The 15,584-nt window shown below is 27.0% G+C and overlaps 1 protein-coding gene across 1 annotated transcript; it reads left to right on the top strand.

Moving 5' to 3' along the window:
- The first annotated feature begins 11,574 nt into the window (after nt 1-11,574).
- Nucleotides 11,575-15,132, top strand: LOC130979561 (zinc finger protein SHOOT GRAVITROPISM 5-like). Its single transcript, XM_057903022.1, has 3 exons — nt 11,575-12,163; nt 12,242-12,641; nt 13,511-15,132. The coding sequence occupies exons 1-3, from the start codon at nt 12,052-12,054 to the stop codon at nt 14,613-14,615; spliced, it is 1,617 nt and encodes a 538-aa protein (XP_057759005.1). The 5' UTR covers nt 11,575-12,051; the 3' UTR covers nt 14,616-15,132.
- The last annotated feature ends 452 nt before the right edge of the window (nt 15,133-15,584 follow it).

The following is a 15,584-nucleotide window of genomic DNA, read 5'->3' as shown; positions in this document are numbered from 1 at the left end:
ATCAAATATTATTAACTTTAAGAATATTATTTATTTTTAAATTTATAAATTATTTTTAATTAAATACTTTAATTTAAAATTAGAGATAAATAAATAAATTTGTTTAGTTCATAAAATTAATCAAAATTTTTAATTATTTGATTTAAATTGTATAAAATTCTTATTATTTTCAATTACTAAAACTTTAAATCGCTAATATGAAAATACTCAATTATTTAAAAAAATTTATAAATCCTAATGGATTTTAAATTCAAAGTAGTATAAAAAATTTAAATATTCAAAATATTTAATTATTTTAAAAATTATAGAAGAATTTTAATTAATTTAAATTTAAATTATCAAATTTTGATTTAATTGTGTTAGTAAAATAATTTTTTAAATATAAAATTTTGATCAAATAAAATAAGAATAATTTTAAAATTTTAGTAAAAGTTAAAACACTTAAATTTAAATCTAATTATATCTTCCAATTACTTAAATTTTAGATTTTAAATTATACACAATCCTTTATTATTATTAAAAAATTACTTATGAAACGTTATTAATTAAATTCAATTTGACATAATAAAATTTTAATTTTTTATTGCGATTGATTTTTAAAAATAATAATCCTTATATTTATAAAATTAATTTATCATAATTAAATTTTAAAAGGTTGGAGATTTATATTGCATGTAATAAGACAGGTTATAGTATTTTTAGTTTTTAATTTTTTTAATATTTTATTATTAAATATTTTTATGTAAAAAATTAATTCCTAATAAAAATTTAGAGTTGATTCCTAATAGGTATTAGAAATATTAATTTTTTAAAAAATTGATTATTAATAAGGATTAGATATATTAATTTTTTTAAGAAAATAAAAAAATTTTCACAATTTTTAAAAATTAATAATTTATTTTTTAATATTTTATAAAAAATACTTAATTAACAAAACCAATATTTTAGAAAAACTAAAATTTTGAAGAAAAAAATTACTATGCAAAAAATTATATAAATACTTTTTTTTAAACACTAAAAGTTTTAACATCTCGAAACAAAATCTTTTTTAGTTACCAAAAAATTTTTAATTTTGTGACAAAATCTTTTGTAGTTACAAAAAATCTTTTAATACTAAATTTTGTGATAAATTAATTTTTGTTATAAAATATTTTAAACTTTTGCAATAATTTAATTTTTTGTTATAAAATATTATAAATTTTTACAACAAAATACTATTTCGTTACAAAAATCAACACAATTTGTAACAAAAAAAAATCATATTATTACAAAATATTAGAATATTTTGTAACAAATTGTCGTATTATTACAAAACATTCTTATTTTGTAACTATAACTAATTTTTGTTAAAAAATAACAATTTGTAATAATTTAAAAATTGATACAAAATTTTTGTTACAAATACTTCATTTTCTTATAGTAATTATAGAGACATATTATTGAACCCTTGGCATGCATGAATTTAAACAAAAATATTAGCACAATTTAAGCAAATCAAATAGACGAATTCTTTAATTTTAAGCACAGCAAACCAAAATTAATCAAGAATTTTTATCCAAATAATCAATAATACCAAACTCAAGAACTAGAATAACATGTTTAAAGTTCAGTAATTAAAGTTAATTCTAGTTTAAAATTCATAACTCAAACTAAGTTAAACCTAAAAATTCAGGTCTAATTAAATTTAAACTAAATCCAAACAACAAAATTAAAATTAATCTAGAGATTTCATTAGTTACAAGACAAAAAAAAACGAAAATAAAACCTAGTACAAATTGTCAAAATGAGTTGTAAAAAAAGGGGAGAGGATGCTATTTGAACTTGAGAAATGGAGTTGCTAATAGTTGCAATGGATAAAGAGGTTGAATATGGTAGCACAAAAAAAACGGCCAGAACGGCATTAGTAGTAGCCGTGCAAGAAGGGTGGATGCAGAGAAAGTAGTGACAATTGACGAAGGGTGTGGTAGGTCGTGCTTAATAGTTAGGGATAAATAGAGAGAAAGGATGAGAGAGGAAAGTGTGGCAATAACGAAGTCACCGACAATGTTGTTGTTGACGTCAAATATAGTGAACAACATAGCAGCAACACAAACGAAAAACCATACGACGTGAACATTAAGCAGAAATGAACAACGGTGAGCGGAAAGAGCCGCCAAAGAATAGAGCCACTATGAATAAGGGAGCCTTGAGAAAGCATAACTAATGGAAGATTTGGGAGAAGAGTTGAAAAAAGGGTCGCATGTTTGGGGGAGAATTTTTGGTTTCGCAGATTCGAAAATTTTGGTTTTATAGAAATTTTTAAAACCTTTTTTGTATGACCTTTGTAAAATTGTACTTTTTTTATAGTGCCACAACAGTAAAATCTCAGTCTTTTGCCTATAAATACTAGTGAATTGGAGGTATAAGCACACCAAATTTTATTCTCTTCACTTCTAATGTCTTCTTTCTCTCATTCTTAGTTATATTTATCTCTAAAATGTCTCAAACATCATTGTTATCAATTCATTATGTTTGAGAAATAATATTTAATCAAAATAGGTCTGTTATATTTAGCTTTTTTCAGCTAATATTTATCTACATCTCAACTAAGGTAAAATATTAAAATGTCTAACGATATTGAAATTTTTTTATTACACACTATTAGTCAACAACACATAAAATAAAATGAGAGAAAAAAATTTATTACAAATATCTGAGTGAAGCAAATGTCTGCCATGATCCATCCTTCTTAAAAAAGTACCCTCTATAGTCATGCAACTACTAATAGAATCTCTGGTAATCTAAAACCTAGATGATAAACTACATCTTGTAGAATAATTATCATCTTTTTATAAAACAAGCAAAATGTGTGTGACTCCTACCATCATCTTTCAATTAAATTAAAGCAAACATTAGCATCTAATTATAGTCCCATTTAAATGTGTACACCACATATTTAATGTCTACTCATCTAAGATATGGCCTCTCACCTGACAAGCTCATTGGGTCGTATCAATATATTTCATTGAGTGTATGAGATTTTGCCAAATTTAAAAAAAAAACCAAACTTATATAAAATTAAAGATCATAAATATATAAATTTTATACTCATTGAATGCATAATTTAAATTTTATGTCAGTTGACTAAACTTTCTAACAATATAGTGAGTCATATCTAGTCAATACAAGATTTTTTCGTAATCTTTTAGCAAATGTTGTTCTATTTATACACTGTAAAACTTCAATAATAAAAAATAAATAATAAAAACATATTAAACCTAAACTAAAATTTAAATCACATTAAGCTAATAAAAAACATTCATATAATACCACTTAAAAATATAATTAAAAAATATTTATCCTAAATTATAATCTAAAGTTATCTAATCTAACGTAAATAAATTTTTTTATCTAACTATTCTAATATAAATATTTAATCTAATTTATCCAATCTAATCTAAATATTTATTTAATTTAATCTACTCTATATATAAAATAAATATTTATCTAATCTAATCTAACATTATCTAATTACCTATATAATATTATCTAGCCTAACTACCTACGTAATTTATCTAATCTAAATAAATAAATATATAATAATATTATGTGAAAAATAAAATAAAAAATACCTTATTCACACTGCACGTGAGAGAAGAAAAGGAAAAAATAAAATATAGTAAATGTGATAAATGAAATAGAAGTTCGTTATTTATAATAGATATTTGTTATGATATTTAAAAGATATTTTTTAATAATTAAAATATATTAAATAATTAATTTTAAATTTAAAAATTAAAAAATTTTAATATTTTAAAAGTATTATAAAAAATTAATTTTTATAAAAATTAAACACTAAATAAAAGATTCCATAAAATTAACCTTTATAATAAGACAAATTGAAGACATACAATTTGTGGGTGACCTGAGCTTGTGCACCATGCAGATCCGCAAGCTAAGAGACGAACTGCATCATATAGAGCTAATTGCCTATACATTAAGTGAACTAAGGACAAGACCGAAAAAAAGTTGTAGCCTAATAAATAATATATATATTTTTTAAAGTAATAATTTTTTTTAGCATCTAGGTTTAAGATCTAGCATAACGTTGATAGACATTTATTTAAATTTAGCAAAATGTAGATTTTTCAAGGACGATATTTTTTATCACAAAATTATTGCAGCATTGACAACAATTTATGTTGCCACAAAATACCCAATTTTTGGTGACGATTATTTTTGTCACAAACAATTTTTTCAATTTAGTCAACTAAAAACATCACAAATCAAACTTTTTTTTAACGACGAATATTTTAACTGGTCACATTAAAATTTTATTGACAAAATAAATAGCACAATAATCTATGATCGTCATAAAAATATACAAAACTGTGACTAAATATTTTAGGGAGGACAATATTGCAAATTCTACTGCAGAAATATCTCTTTTTATTTTAATATATAATAAGATGAAATGCGTTATTATTACAGAATCTGATCTATAGTAAATTTTGGTTGGTAACTAATTTATATCATGTGTACTTCTTTCTTCTACTTGAAGTAAAAATCTAAAGTAAATTTTTGGTTGGTAAACTAATTTATATCATCTGTACTTTTTTCTTCTAGTTGAGTAAATAAAAAAGTTGTGACTCTACAATGAACTTTACTAATTTTCCTGAATTACGTGTATTCTCTGTTAGTTAAAATTAATAGAGTAATAAGAACATATATATACACGAATTATTCTTGGTACAATACATAGCATTCTCATTTCTTATTGACCTTAGGACCAGTTATGCAAAAGCTTCAGATCCTATGCCACTTTGAGATCTGTCACGTGTTATGTAATGATTTGAACATGTTAATAATACTGACAATATACGTACAATTAATCTAGGAAATGAAAATCAATAAATATTATAGAATTAGCAAACACCCATGGCTCTTTCTCTCTCTTCCATTGGGATATATGTCTCTATTCCTTAGCTTAGTGTTCATCTTCACTATGAAGATTGTTGAAACTTTTTCTTTTTGAGGAAATAAAAATCAGGAAAAGAATAATCTACTACCGTTCAAATGTATACGTATAGTAGACAATGCTTGATCTCTCATGATGCAGTTTTTCATACTTTTTTCAAAGCTGAGTATTAAATGAAAATTCATTGCCAGAAAAAAAAAATAACACACACATGCACCCACAAATTTTAATATGGTATTAGAATGTGGTATTTTTGTTGTGCTTTTTCCAAAATATGGGGATTGTTTAGAAAAATTATCCCAGTTCAATTTTAAATTTGTTAATTTTTTAAAAATAAAATAAAAGATTCGATTTTAATTTTAAAAATATTTTAAGTTGTTTTTAATTTTTAAAAAACAGAAAATGAAGAGTTTGATTTTAATTTTAAAATTTTTAATTTTTCAAAAATAGAAATTTAAAAGTCCAATTTTAATTTCAAAACTTTTTAATTTTGTAAATAAAATCGAGGTCGGATTTCAGTTTTATAAATATTTAAAAAAAATTATTATGTAAAAGCAAAAATCTAAAAATCCAATTTTAACTACACCATATTTTTTAGTATAGATTATTTTTTAAATTTTGTTAAAACAAAACTCAAATATAAATTGAATTTTAATTGTAACCTTTATTTTTATTTAGTGCGTATATATAAAAAGATAAAATACAAAGATGCTAAGAAAGAAATATAGAAAATGTATCATTTCTCCTATTATCACCTTATTTTAAGTAGAGGGTCAAAGATATAATACATAAAGATAACTAAAAGAAACTAAACATTATGGTTAGTTTCCATCATTATTTCAATAAATTTTTATTTTATAAAAAATTTTGAAAATTAATTCCGTCAGATAAGTTGGTCTTTCCATCATTTTGAGGAGAAAGTAATTTGTTTTATTGTAATATTTTTTAGAACTTAATTATTTTAATAATAAAATTTGTTAGGGATTAATTTGTTTAATATGCATATTAAAATTTTGACTGGTGGAAGCAAAGAGGAACTAATTTGTTCAACAAAAATAATTTTTGATCATTTATAAAAAATTAAAAATTTCTAGAATCAAAATATTTTATTTAAAATTTCTTGAGACCAATTTAGGTATTTACTTTAAAAAATCACATAACTACATGTATCCTTCTATTTATTAAGCTCTAAAAACTTTTATTAACAAAAAATAAAAAAAGTATATTCCAAAATAATAATGGATCAAAATATACCATTTTGATCTCTTCTCCCTTTTGTATTTTGAAAATATTAAATAATATTTACATTATCAACATAGCCAAATCAATGTGCTTCTTTATATATATATAATCACACCCCTTTTAAATATTTATTTTCCAACAAATGTACATTTTTAGCTCCTCCAACAACCATTATAGTTTACACCTATTTTGCTGAATTAGATTAAAACACGCCTTAAATTTTAACTTAAGAAAAATAAGATTACCTTAGATGAACCTAATCCAAAGCATTATTAAAAGTATCCTGTGTTTCAATCTAACCTTATCCTATATATTTCAATCTCATTATGGACATTAAAAAAGTAATTCCATAAAATCAGAAAATTATTATCACTGTCTTCATAAATGACAAGATAGTGATTGGATGAATAAAATAATAGAACTAATCTATATTCATTCAAGAATAACTAGTGAAAACATCACATGATTCTAACATTCAATTAAATTTCACAAATTTTCTAACTCCCTAACATTTTTATTATTGAGGGGAAAAAAAAAACTTTAGCTTTATTTTGAAATGTACCAGAATCTCATGTACTTTATTTAATGATTTAGCTCTTGACTTGTTTTTTCTTTCTTCATTTTGAAGATGATTGGGAAGTGGGGCTATTTGGATAAAGGAGCTAGAGACTAGAGATAGAGAACCTATCGGCCAAAGCACATGCAGGTAGGTATATACATATGAATAATGTTTGTCGATCAATAAAATCCCTAGGCTACTTAAACCTCATGTTTCGGTTTTGATTTTTAAAGACAACGTGTATATGTAGATTTATTGGCGAAAATTCACGTGAAGATGTTTTTACGTGAAGTTGATAGTAAAAAATTATTAAATAATTTGACTAATTTAACTAAATTATTATGTAATAATTTTTTATTATTAACTTTATATAAAAATAACTGCACATGTTGTTCACTTGTGATTTTCGAATATTCAAGACCTGTATATGTAAATTTAACCGGAATTAGAGATTAGTCATTAACTCTTAATTGACGGATATTCAAGAATTTAGGTCTAGTGACATAAAAAGTAACGCGAACTTCATTTTGATGTTACTTCAATTCTCAGCTAAATTTAATATTGCCAGTTACAAATCTGTTATTATTATTGATTAAGAAACTTTAGTTTACCTTGGGCTTGTTAAATATTTTCTCCAAACAACAATTGAAGAACTTTCTCCAATAATGGTACAAAGAATGTAACAATAGTATTAATTAGTTGGTCTATTAGTTAAATTAATAATCCTCTCCAATGAGACAAAGAAGGCAACTCCTTCATTTTTTAACCTTTTTCTCAAAACATAAATATGATCATTTGTAATATATGTTGTGGTACAAACAAGACTAGAATAACTTTCTACTTACAACATTGGAATTAAATTAATAAAAATACCATTTGTACATTAAAATCAGTTCCTCAACTCAGCTATTACATATTTATCATAAATATGTATATTATTTAATTTATTTTTCAATGTGTATTTTATATTCTAATATATATTTTATATTAATGACTAATTTTTGTGATTGATTTTAATATACACCTAACATAATTACTAAATTAATTAGAGCTAACACAATTAGCACTTCATATATATACGGTTTCTATAAAACTAACTAACAAGCTCAAATAATTTTATATACATAAAGTCAAATGTGCAATATCAAATAGAACCAAAAGGGAGTTTGTTACAACATACAACAATATAATTGGCGTGAAATTGAAGCTTAATATATATCTTCAGTATACCTTGGATTTTCTGAACATGGATGTGTCGGTCTCATTTGCATCAAATTCAACATATGCTAGAGAAAATTTAGATGTATATATGTGATAAAGGCCTAGTTGAAAGACAAGTGTATTTATAATAACTTATAAAAATGAAGAATGTGATCGTACAATTCGTGTGTTAGCATCATCAATGTAAGAAACACCAACATTTTCGGCCAATCTTTATACACGGCACAAAATTGTTTGAAGAAAATTGGACGGAAAAAGGGTTTGGTAATTTTAACATTTTGAAGATTATATTATTTTGATTGTAAAAAGAATGACATCAATTTAGTTCTAATATTTCAGTTTTTTTTTTTCTTTTTTAGAAATAAGGTACCCACTACAATTCCCTTGCTCAATTCACATGTGCGGGAGTTCCTTGAACAAGTAAAAAGGTAATCATAAAATAATGATATTAAATATATATTAAAATTAGTCACGAATTAATTACTATATATAAAAATATATATTTAATATTTTATAATCCGATCCTCTTATTATACTATTATAAATAAGTTTAATTATTATTTTATTATAAATTTGATTATTTTATTATGATATTTTGATTATTTTACTAACTAATTAGTTAAAAATATATATATAAAATATAAAAATATATCATAATTAATTTGATAACTGAATTTTGTATATATGTATTTTGTTATACAATATATCCTGCAATTCTCATCATTATTAGGGATTGAATCCTCAACTAAGATTTTTTTTATTCACTTTATGCCAAAAAAAAATTTATTTTGAGATCAACAAACTTTATATTTTTAGATTATAAAAATTTTATATTATGTCATGAAGTCACTTTTTTTAGAAATTTAAATTGATACGAGGACATACATAAATGATAATATATGTAAATTAGAAAAATAGAGGAAAAGATGAAAAAAATAAAAGTTATCGCCTTCATTAATTAAGAAGATAAATAAGTAACATATATCATACACTAATGTACTAATAAGGATATGAATTGTAACACAAGTTACTGAGTTTTTTTATGAACGGATTAAATTGATATCAATACATAAAATATAAATATTAGGAATAAATTGATGCTCAAAAAATTTTTTGGGGATCAAACTAATGTCAATTTGAAAGTAACAAGAGTAAAAAGGTCATATAAAAAAATAGAATTTATTATTTTTTGCCATCACTTCTAGCTATCACTCCAATTCATTTTAAAAATATTTGATAACAAAAAAATTAGCTAAAAATAATTATAAATTGTCTTATTTAACATTTATTAATTATTGCTACAATTAATGAATATCAAATAAAATAAGTTTTTGTTGTTTTTTTTATCTTTCTAGCATTACCGATTTATTTAGTCTAATAATCAATGACATACTTTCGTCTATAAATTTTGACGATCCTCTAACATTCTTCTATTAAAAAAATAAAATAATAATTATGACTAAAAAGCGCAGCTAAAAGAATGCCATAATATGTTGAATTAAAGAGGTTGTTAAAGAAAGTTGTTTAACAGACTTACCCATCGAAAATTAAGTACATGATGATACTATATGTATTTATTTCAGTTAGTAAATTTACAAAAAAAAAATATTTCCTCATTCTTTAAAACTGAAACGTACTCTTAACTGATCAAATTATGCTAATTTGTACACTTTGGTTATTTAAAAATTTATTTTCGATCACACGAAGTTAGTTACATTTGAGCCCTTTTTATATTTTGGCTTAAATATATCTCTATTCTTTAATTTGTGAATGCTTTGGACATTGTTTTGCTCTCTTTACTTTTTTTTTGTTTAATTCCAAATCTTTTAAGCATAATTGATTTTCGTTCTTATATAATAACGCTATATATTTTTAAATAAATCCAAATATTTCTAAAAGTATTTTATTTTAGTCCTTAATATTTATGATACTTTTAATTTTTAGAAGCTTAGATTATTATTTAGGAAACGTCAATTTTTTATAACTGATCAATGCTTGAATTTTAGAAAATAGAAAAAGTTACAAGCACTCTTCAAACTACATACTTTAGAATTTTATCATAAATATTTAGATTTAAGGCACCCATTATTTTTTTGTATAAGAACAAAAAATAAAACAAAATAATATCAGAGACAAAAATCAATTATTAGACCTGAAAAAAAATATAGAAATCAATTTTTTTTTAAAAATTATAATATTCAAAAGGAATTAAAAAATTAATTTAATTGCCGTAGCAGTACATATGACATTTATATTTGCCAATCTTAATTAAGAACCTCACCTATAAAGGAATTGTAATTCCAATTTTAACCCACAACTGTTAAGTTGATGCCCTCATTTTACCAAAAAGCAAAGCAACTCCGGGAGAGAAAAATTGTGAACTTAAATTACAACATTGCCCTTGAAGGTGACTTCACATCCTCATAATCACCTTTACAAAAAGCTGCTTCAAGTGAAATTAATAAGACTTCCTGCAGAGTCACAAGTATGGGTACTATGGTCAATAAAGATACATCTGCCCCCAACTTAATTATAACTTGCACAAGAGAGAGAAATATAACTAGGAATTAATGATGAAAAATATGAAGCAGTCTAAATTTTTAGTTTTTCACAACAATGAGTTGGCACTATTGTATGAATTAGTAATCTTAAAGATTACAAAAATTTTTTTCTTTTTTGCATATAAAAATTTCAGAATAAATATATAATTAATTAGTATATAATTATGTATCCTATGTCATCAATATACGTAGGTGAACATGTATTTCAATTTTTACCTATACTGGTATTAATACTCAATTCCTTACATGGGATAATACCTATGCACATACATATCAAGTAAAAAGCACATTTCCTTATTGTTTGAATGGATAAATCCACAACCACCATTTAATCTAAACAAACCCCCAAAAGTGAAATAATTTAGCCTAATTTTCTTACCAACATGTCACATAGGAGGGATGGTATTTGATCGTATGTAGCGTGTGATGTTGGAGGTGAGATAAAAATAATGGCATAGATAAATTAAATAGATGAAAATTATTATTATTATTATTATAATTATGGAATATCACACATTGGTATTTAATTTTTTTATAGTGTTGAGAAACTGTCATATATTTTATTAATTTAAAAATAAAATTTAAAATTTAAAATTTGTAAGAGATAAATGTTAAATCATTGATTAGATTGAAAGTACGGGTATCTAGATATAAAATACCATAAAAATCTCTAAAATTATTCATTTTATATAAAATATCTTATATATCTTTTATAGAGAAACAAATATGATCGGCTTATTATATAAAATAAAACAGAGTATAAATAACGGTTGCGTGTATATATACATACATACAGAGATATATAGAAGGTGACAAAAATAGTTAACTTACGTGTGTATTGTAGGGGAAATTGGGGTTGTATTTATGCATGCAAAGCAAAAAAGAAAAAAAAAAGAAAAAGGAAATTACAGTGTAACGAAATAATGAAAGGGTTTTGTTTCTTTGTGAGGGGATTTTTTCTGTAATTAAATGGAAAATTATTTATATATGTGAATGAATGGAGCCCATAGAGGTGCTTGTGGGATCAAGTTTCGAGCATTGTGATTGGGTCACACTCTCTCTGTCCCTCTTTTTGAAAGTGCTTATTAAGGGAGAGAGAGAGGAGAGAAGTGAAGGGGGGCTATTACAGACAATCCCTGCTGAAGATGAGGGTTGGAAGCAACAACAAGAGAGAGAGACTTTGATAGATAGAGAATTAGAGAGAGAGAGAGAGAGAAAACCAAAGAAAAACAAAGCTGCTATTGCTTATGTGTGTGTGTGAGATAGAGAGAGAGAGAAAGGAAGTAAAAAAAAAGGAAATAAATAAAGCTGAAAGCTCAAAAGCAAGCTAAAAAGAAAGAAAGCTGAGGAAACCGAAAGGGTAGAAAGAAAAGGAGAATTAGCTTTTGTTTTTTCATTATTTTCTTTCTTTCTCCCTCTTCTTCTCTTCTTTTTCTTCTTCTATCTTCTCTCTATCATCATCATCGTCATCATCAATTGCAATAGAGTGAAGAACAACAAGTACAGTCACCATGTTAGCGAATAACTCTTCAGTAGCTCCAAGTTCAGAACCATTTTCTTGTGCTGATAATAGTAATGGCACTCCAAGCAATAAAAGGAAGAGAAGACCCGCAGGAACACCAGGTAGGTCAAGAAAATATTCCAGCAAGTTATTATTGATTTGATGGTTAATTAATAAGTGATTGGAATTGAAATATGTAGATCCAGATGCAGAGGTGGTGTCGCTGTCGCCAAAGACGTTATTGGAATCGGATCGATATGTGTGTGAGATCTGCAACCAGGGCTTCCAAAGGGACCAGAACCTGCAGATGCATCGGAGGAGGCACAAGGTGCCGTGGAAGCTTCTAAAGAGGGAGACGCCGGTGGTCAGGAAGAGGGTCTTCGTGTGTCCGGAGCCTACTTGCCTGCACCACGACCCTTGTCACGCGCTCGGAGACCTTGTTGGGATCAAGAAGCACTTCCGCCGCAAGCACAGCAACCACAAACAGTGGGTCTGCGAGCGCTGCTCCAAGGGCTACGCGGTGCAGTCCGATTACAAGGCTCACCTCAAGACCTGCGGCACTCGCGGCCACTCTTGTGACTGCGGCCGCGTCTTCTCCAGGTATTCATAATCTCACAAAATCTGCTGGCTCCCTAGCACTTATCTTATAATAATTTCAATTATTCTTTTCATTTACCAAAAACAGTATCTTTATAAAACTGGATGGATCTATTATATGATTTCAGAATTTGAGTTTCATCACCTTTTTTTTTCTCTTTTTCTCTCTATTTCATGTGCTACTCTTCTTCTTCTTCTTCTTTTTCTACTTGTTAACATTTTTAAATGAAATGATGATGAGCAATTGAGCTGATGACCTTGCCCAGCTCTATTGTTTCTACATAGGTTTTGACTTGGGAAGAAAAAGTTAAATTAAATGTATTTTTTTCTTTTCCTTTCTGGATAACTAAAAAATAAGATAATTAATAAGAAAAATAATTTGACTGATGGAACCTTAATATAAAAGTGTTTTTTTTTCTTCCAAATATTACTTTTTATTTTTGTCTAGAGCAATACTTAGAACTGTTCATTGACAGTTGGAGAACACGGTTCCCAAAACACAGTTTTTCCGTTGGTTTCGCTTAACTGTTTTTAATTTTTAATGTGATGAAAATAATAATAATAATAATGTTTCTTCATGATTCTCTCTCTCCTTTGTAATAATCTGTTCCATTGACATTGTTGGTAGTTCTTATAGAATGTGCACTAGAGCACACACAGAATGCAAATCTCTCTTAATTTGGCTTCCCTTGACTCCTTTTGTCCTTTATCATATTTAGTGGAAAACGGAACCTCCCTTCTTCCCCTTTGAAAAACCCACTCGATACCTTTTCCCAACCACCTTTTATATCCCACTTTTTCATCCCTTTTTCCTTTTTCTCTTTTTCATATATATAACACTAAGATTATTCTTTGTTTGTATTTGTGATTAGGGTGGAGAGCTTTATTGAGCATCAAGATGCTTGCAACATGGGGAGGCTTAGGACGGAATCTCATCATAATCATAATCATAGTCATCAACCACCACCAACTCCAACTGCATGTTTATCAAGAACAGCTTCAAGTCCAAGCCCTTCAAGAAGTGAAACCAATTTCAGCACTGCTCCATGGCAACCAACATCATCAACAACAACAACAACAACACCAACAAGCCTTGTTGTGATCACAAAACCAATAACAACAACCACAGAACCACCTTTCTTCAACAACACTAACCCTACCCCAATTCTAGCCACTGCTGAAACATTCCTATTCAAGAAGAGTAACACCAGCAACAAACTCCATCACCCAAACTTGGATCTTCAGCTCTCCACCACCACCACCACCACCACCATGATGATGAACAACAACAATTCGATCCCCAATGTTGATTTAACACTATCACCAAAGAGTGATAATAATCATCATCAGCAGCTTCAAAACCAGCAGCATTCAACACAGCTGCAACTCTCCATTGGTGGAACAACCTCGTCAGACATTAGCGAGAACAATAACAAGAACGATTCATCAAACAGGAACTCGTCACCGAAAGAGAGCATCAACAGCAGCAACGAGAACAAGCATGCGACAGCAACAAGCATGGCTTTACGGGTTCAAGAACAAGCGAGGGAGCAACTAAGGTTAGCCATGGCGGAGAAAGCGTACGCAGAAGAAGCAAGGAAACAAGCAAAGAGGCAGATAGAAATGGCGGAACAAGAGTTCAACAATGCAAAGAGGATAAGGCAACAAGCGCAAGCTGAACTCGACAAAGCTTGCGCTCTCAAGGAACATGCAATGAAGAAGATAAACTCAACCATCATGCAAATCACGTGCCATTCTTGCAAGCAACACTTTCATCTTCAACCACCACCAGTATCTGCTACAGCACCACCAGATGAAAATTCCTTGGTTCTCAGTTACATGTCTTCTGGAATCACCACCGAAGGTGCTGGAGAAGTTATAGAGAACAATAATAACGATCATGATACTACTACTACTACTATTACTGATAATAATAATAATAATGGGAAGAAAGCATCTACAGCTACTAACTCTTAGAACAAGAAAGAAGAAGAAGAAGAAGATCGTCATGATATCCATCTTCATCTTCATCCACATCATTATCATCTTTCCATGTACTACCACCCTTTTTTATTTTCTATTTTTTGAGCTAATTAATTATATCTTTGTGAATTGGTATACCAAGTGAAGAAGAAGAAGAAGTGAAGTGAGTGGGGTTAATATAATGTAAGCGGGGTTAATTAATTATGAATAGGCTGGGGAGGGGGAGAGAAAAGTAAAAGTAATAGAGATGAGTGTTAATGGTGTTGGTTCTTCATGTATAACTCGTTGCAAGTTTGTGATATTTGTTAATTAAATTTGGTATAAGTGAAGATAATTATGTTACGTAGTGTATGTAATGATAAGAAGTACATGTTAAAATTGTTACTCGGGGAATAGGACTAATTAGGAAAAAATGATACAAGGTTATTGTACATAATAAGTTTTGTGTGTGTATATAAATGGAGTGATGGAATTGAATGTATGGGGGTTTATTTGGGTGGCAGAGAGTGCAATGAATAAGGGGCGTCAGGGAGGGAGGAAGTAGAGACTGCTAAAGTTTTTGTTGTTTTGGATTATCTGTTTGGACTATGTTGTGGTAGGGCAGATTTCGGAGAACACTATTTCATCAGCATTAAACAACTCTACTGACAAAAATATTTAAAAGAGGTAGAGACTATTATTCACATCATCAGAAAAAATCAATACAAAGCCTAGCTACTACTCCTGCCACTCTTCTTCATTAGTCATCACTGCTCTCACACTCACTCACACATGTATCCACTGATTAGTGAAACCACCAACAATTTTCTCTTCTTTTATTTATTTTTAATACGTACTTTACATGTTAATGTTAATATTTTATTATTAATCACTAATTATATGTGTTAATTAATTTTGTATGGATATATAATATTTTTGTAAAGATAATATAGGAATTATAATAATTAAAAAAAAGGAGAAATT

This window comes from Arachis stenosperma, chromosome 5 (genome assembly GCF_014773155.1).
Source record: "Arachis stenosperma cultivar V10309 chromosome 5, arast.V10309.gnm1.PFL2, whole genome shotgun sequence".
In the NCBI taxonomy this organism is placed as follows: domain Eukaryota; kingdom Viridiplantae; phylum Streptophyta; class Magnoliopsida; order Fabales; family Fabaceae; genus Arachis; species Arachis stenosperma.
This window is presented reverse-complemented; position numbering and strand designations above follow the sequence as displayed.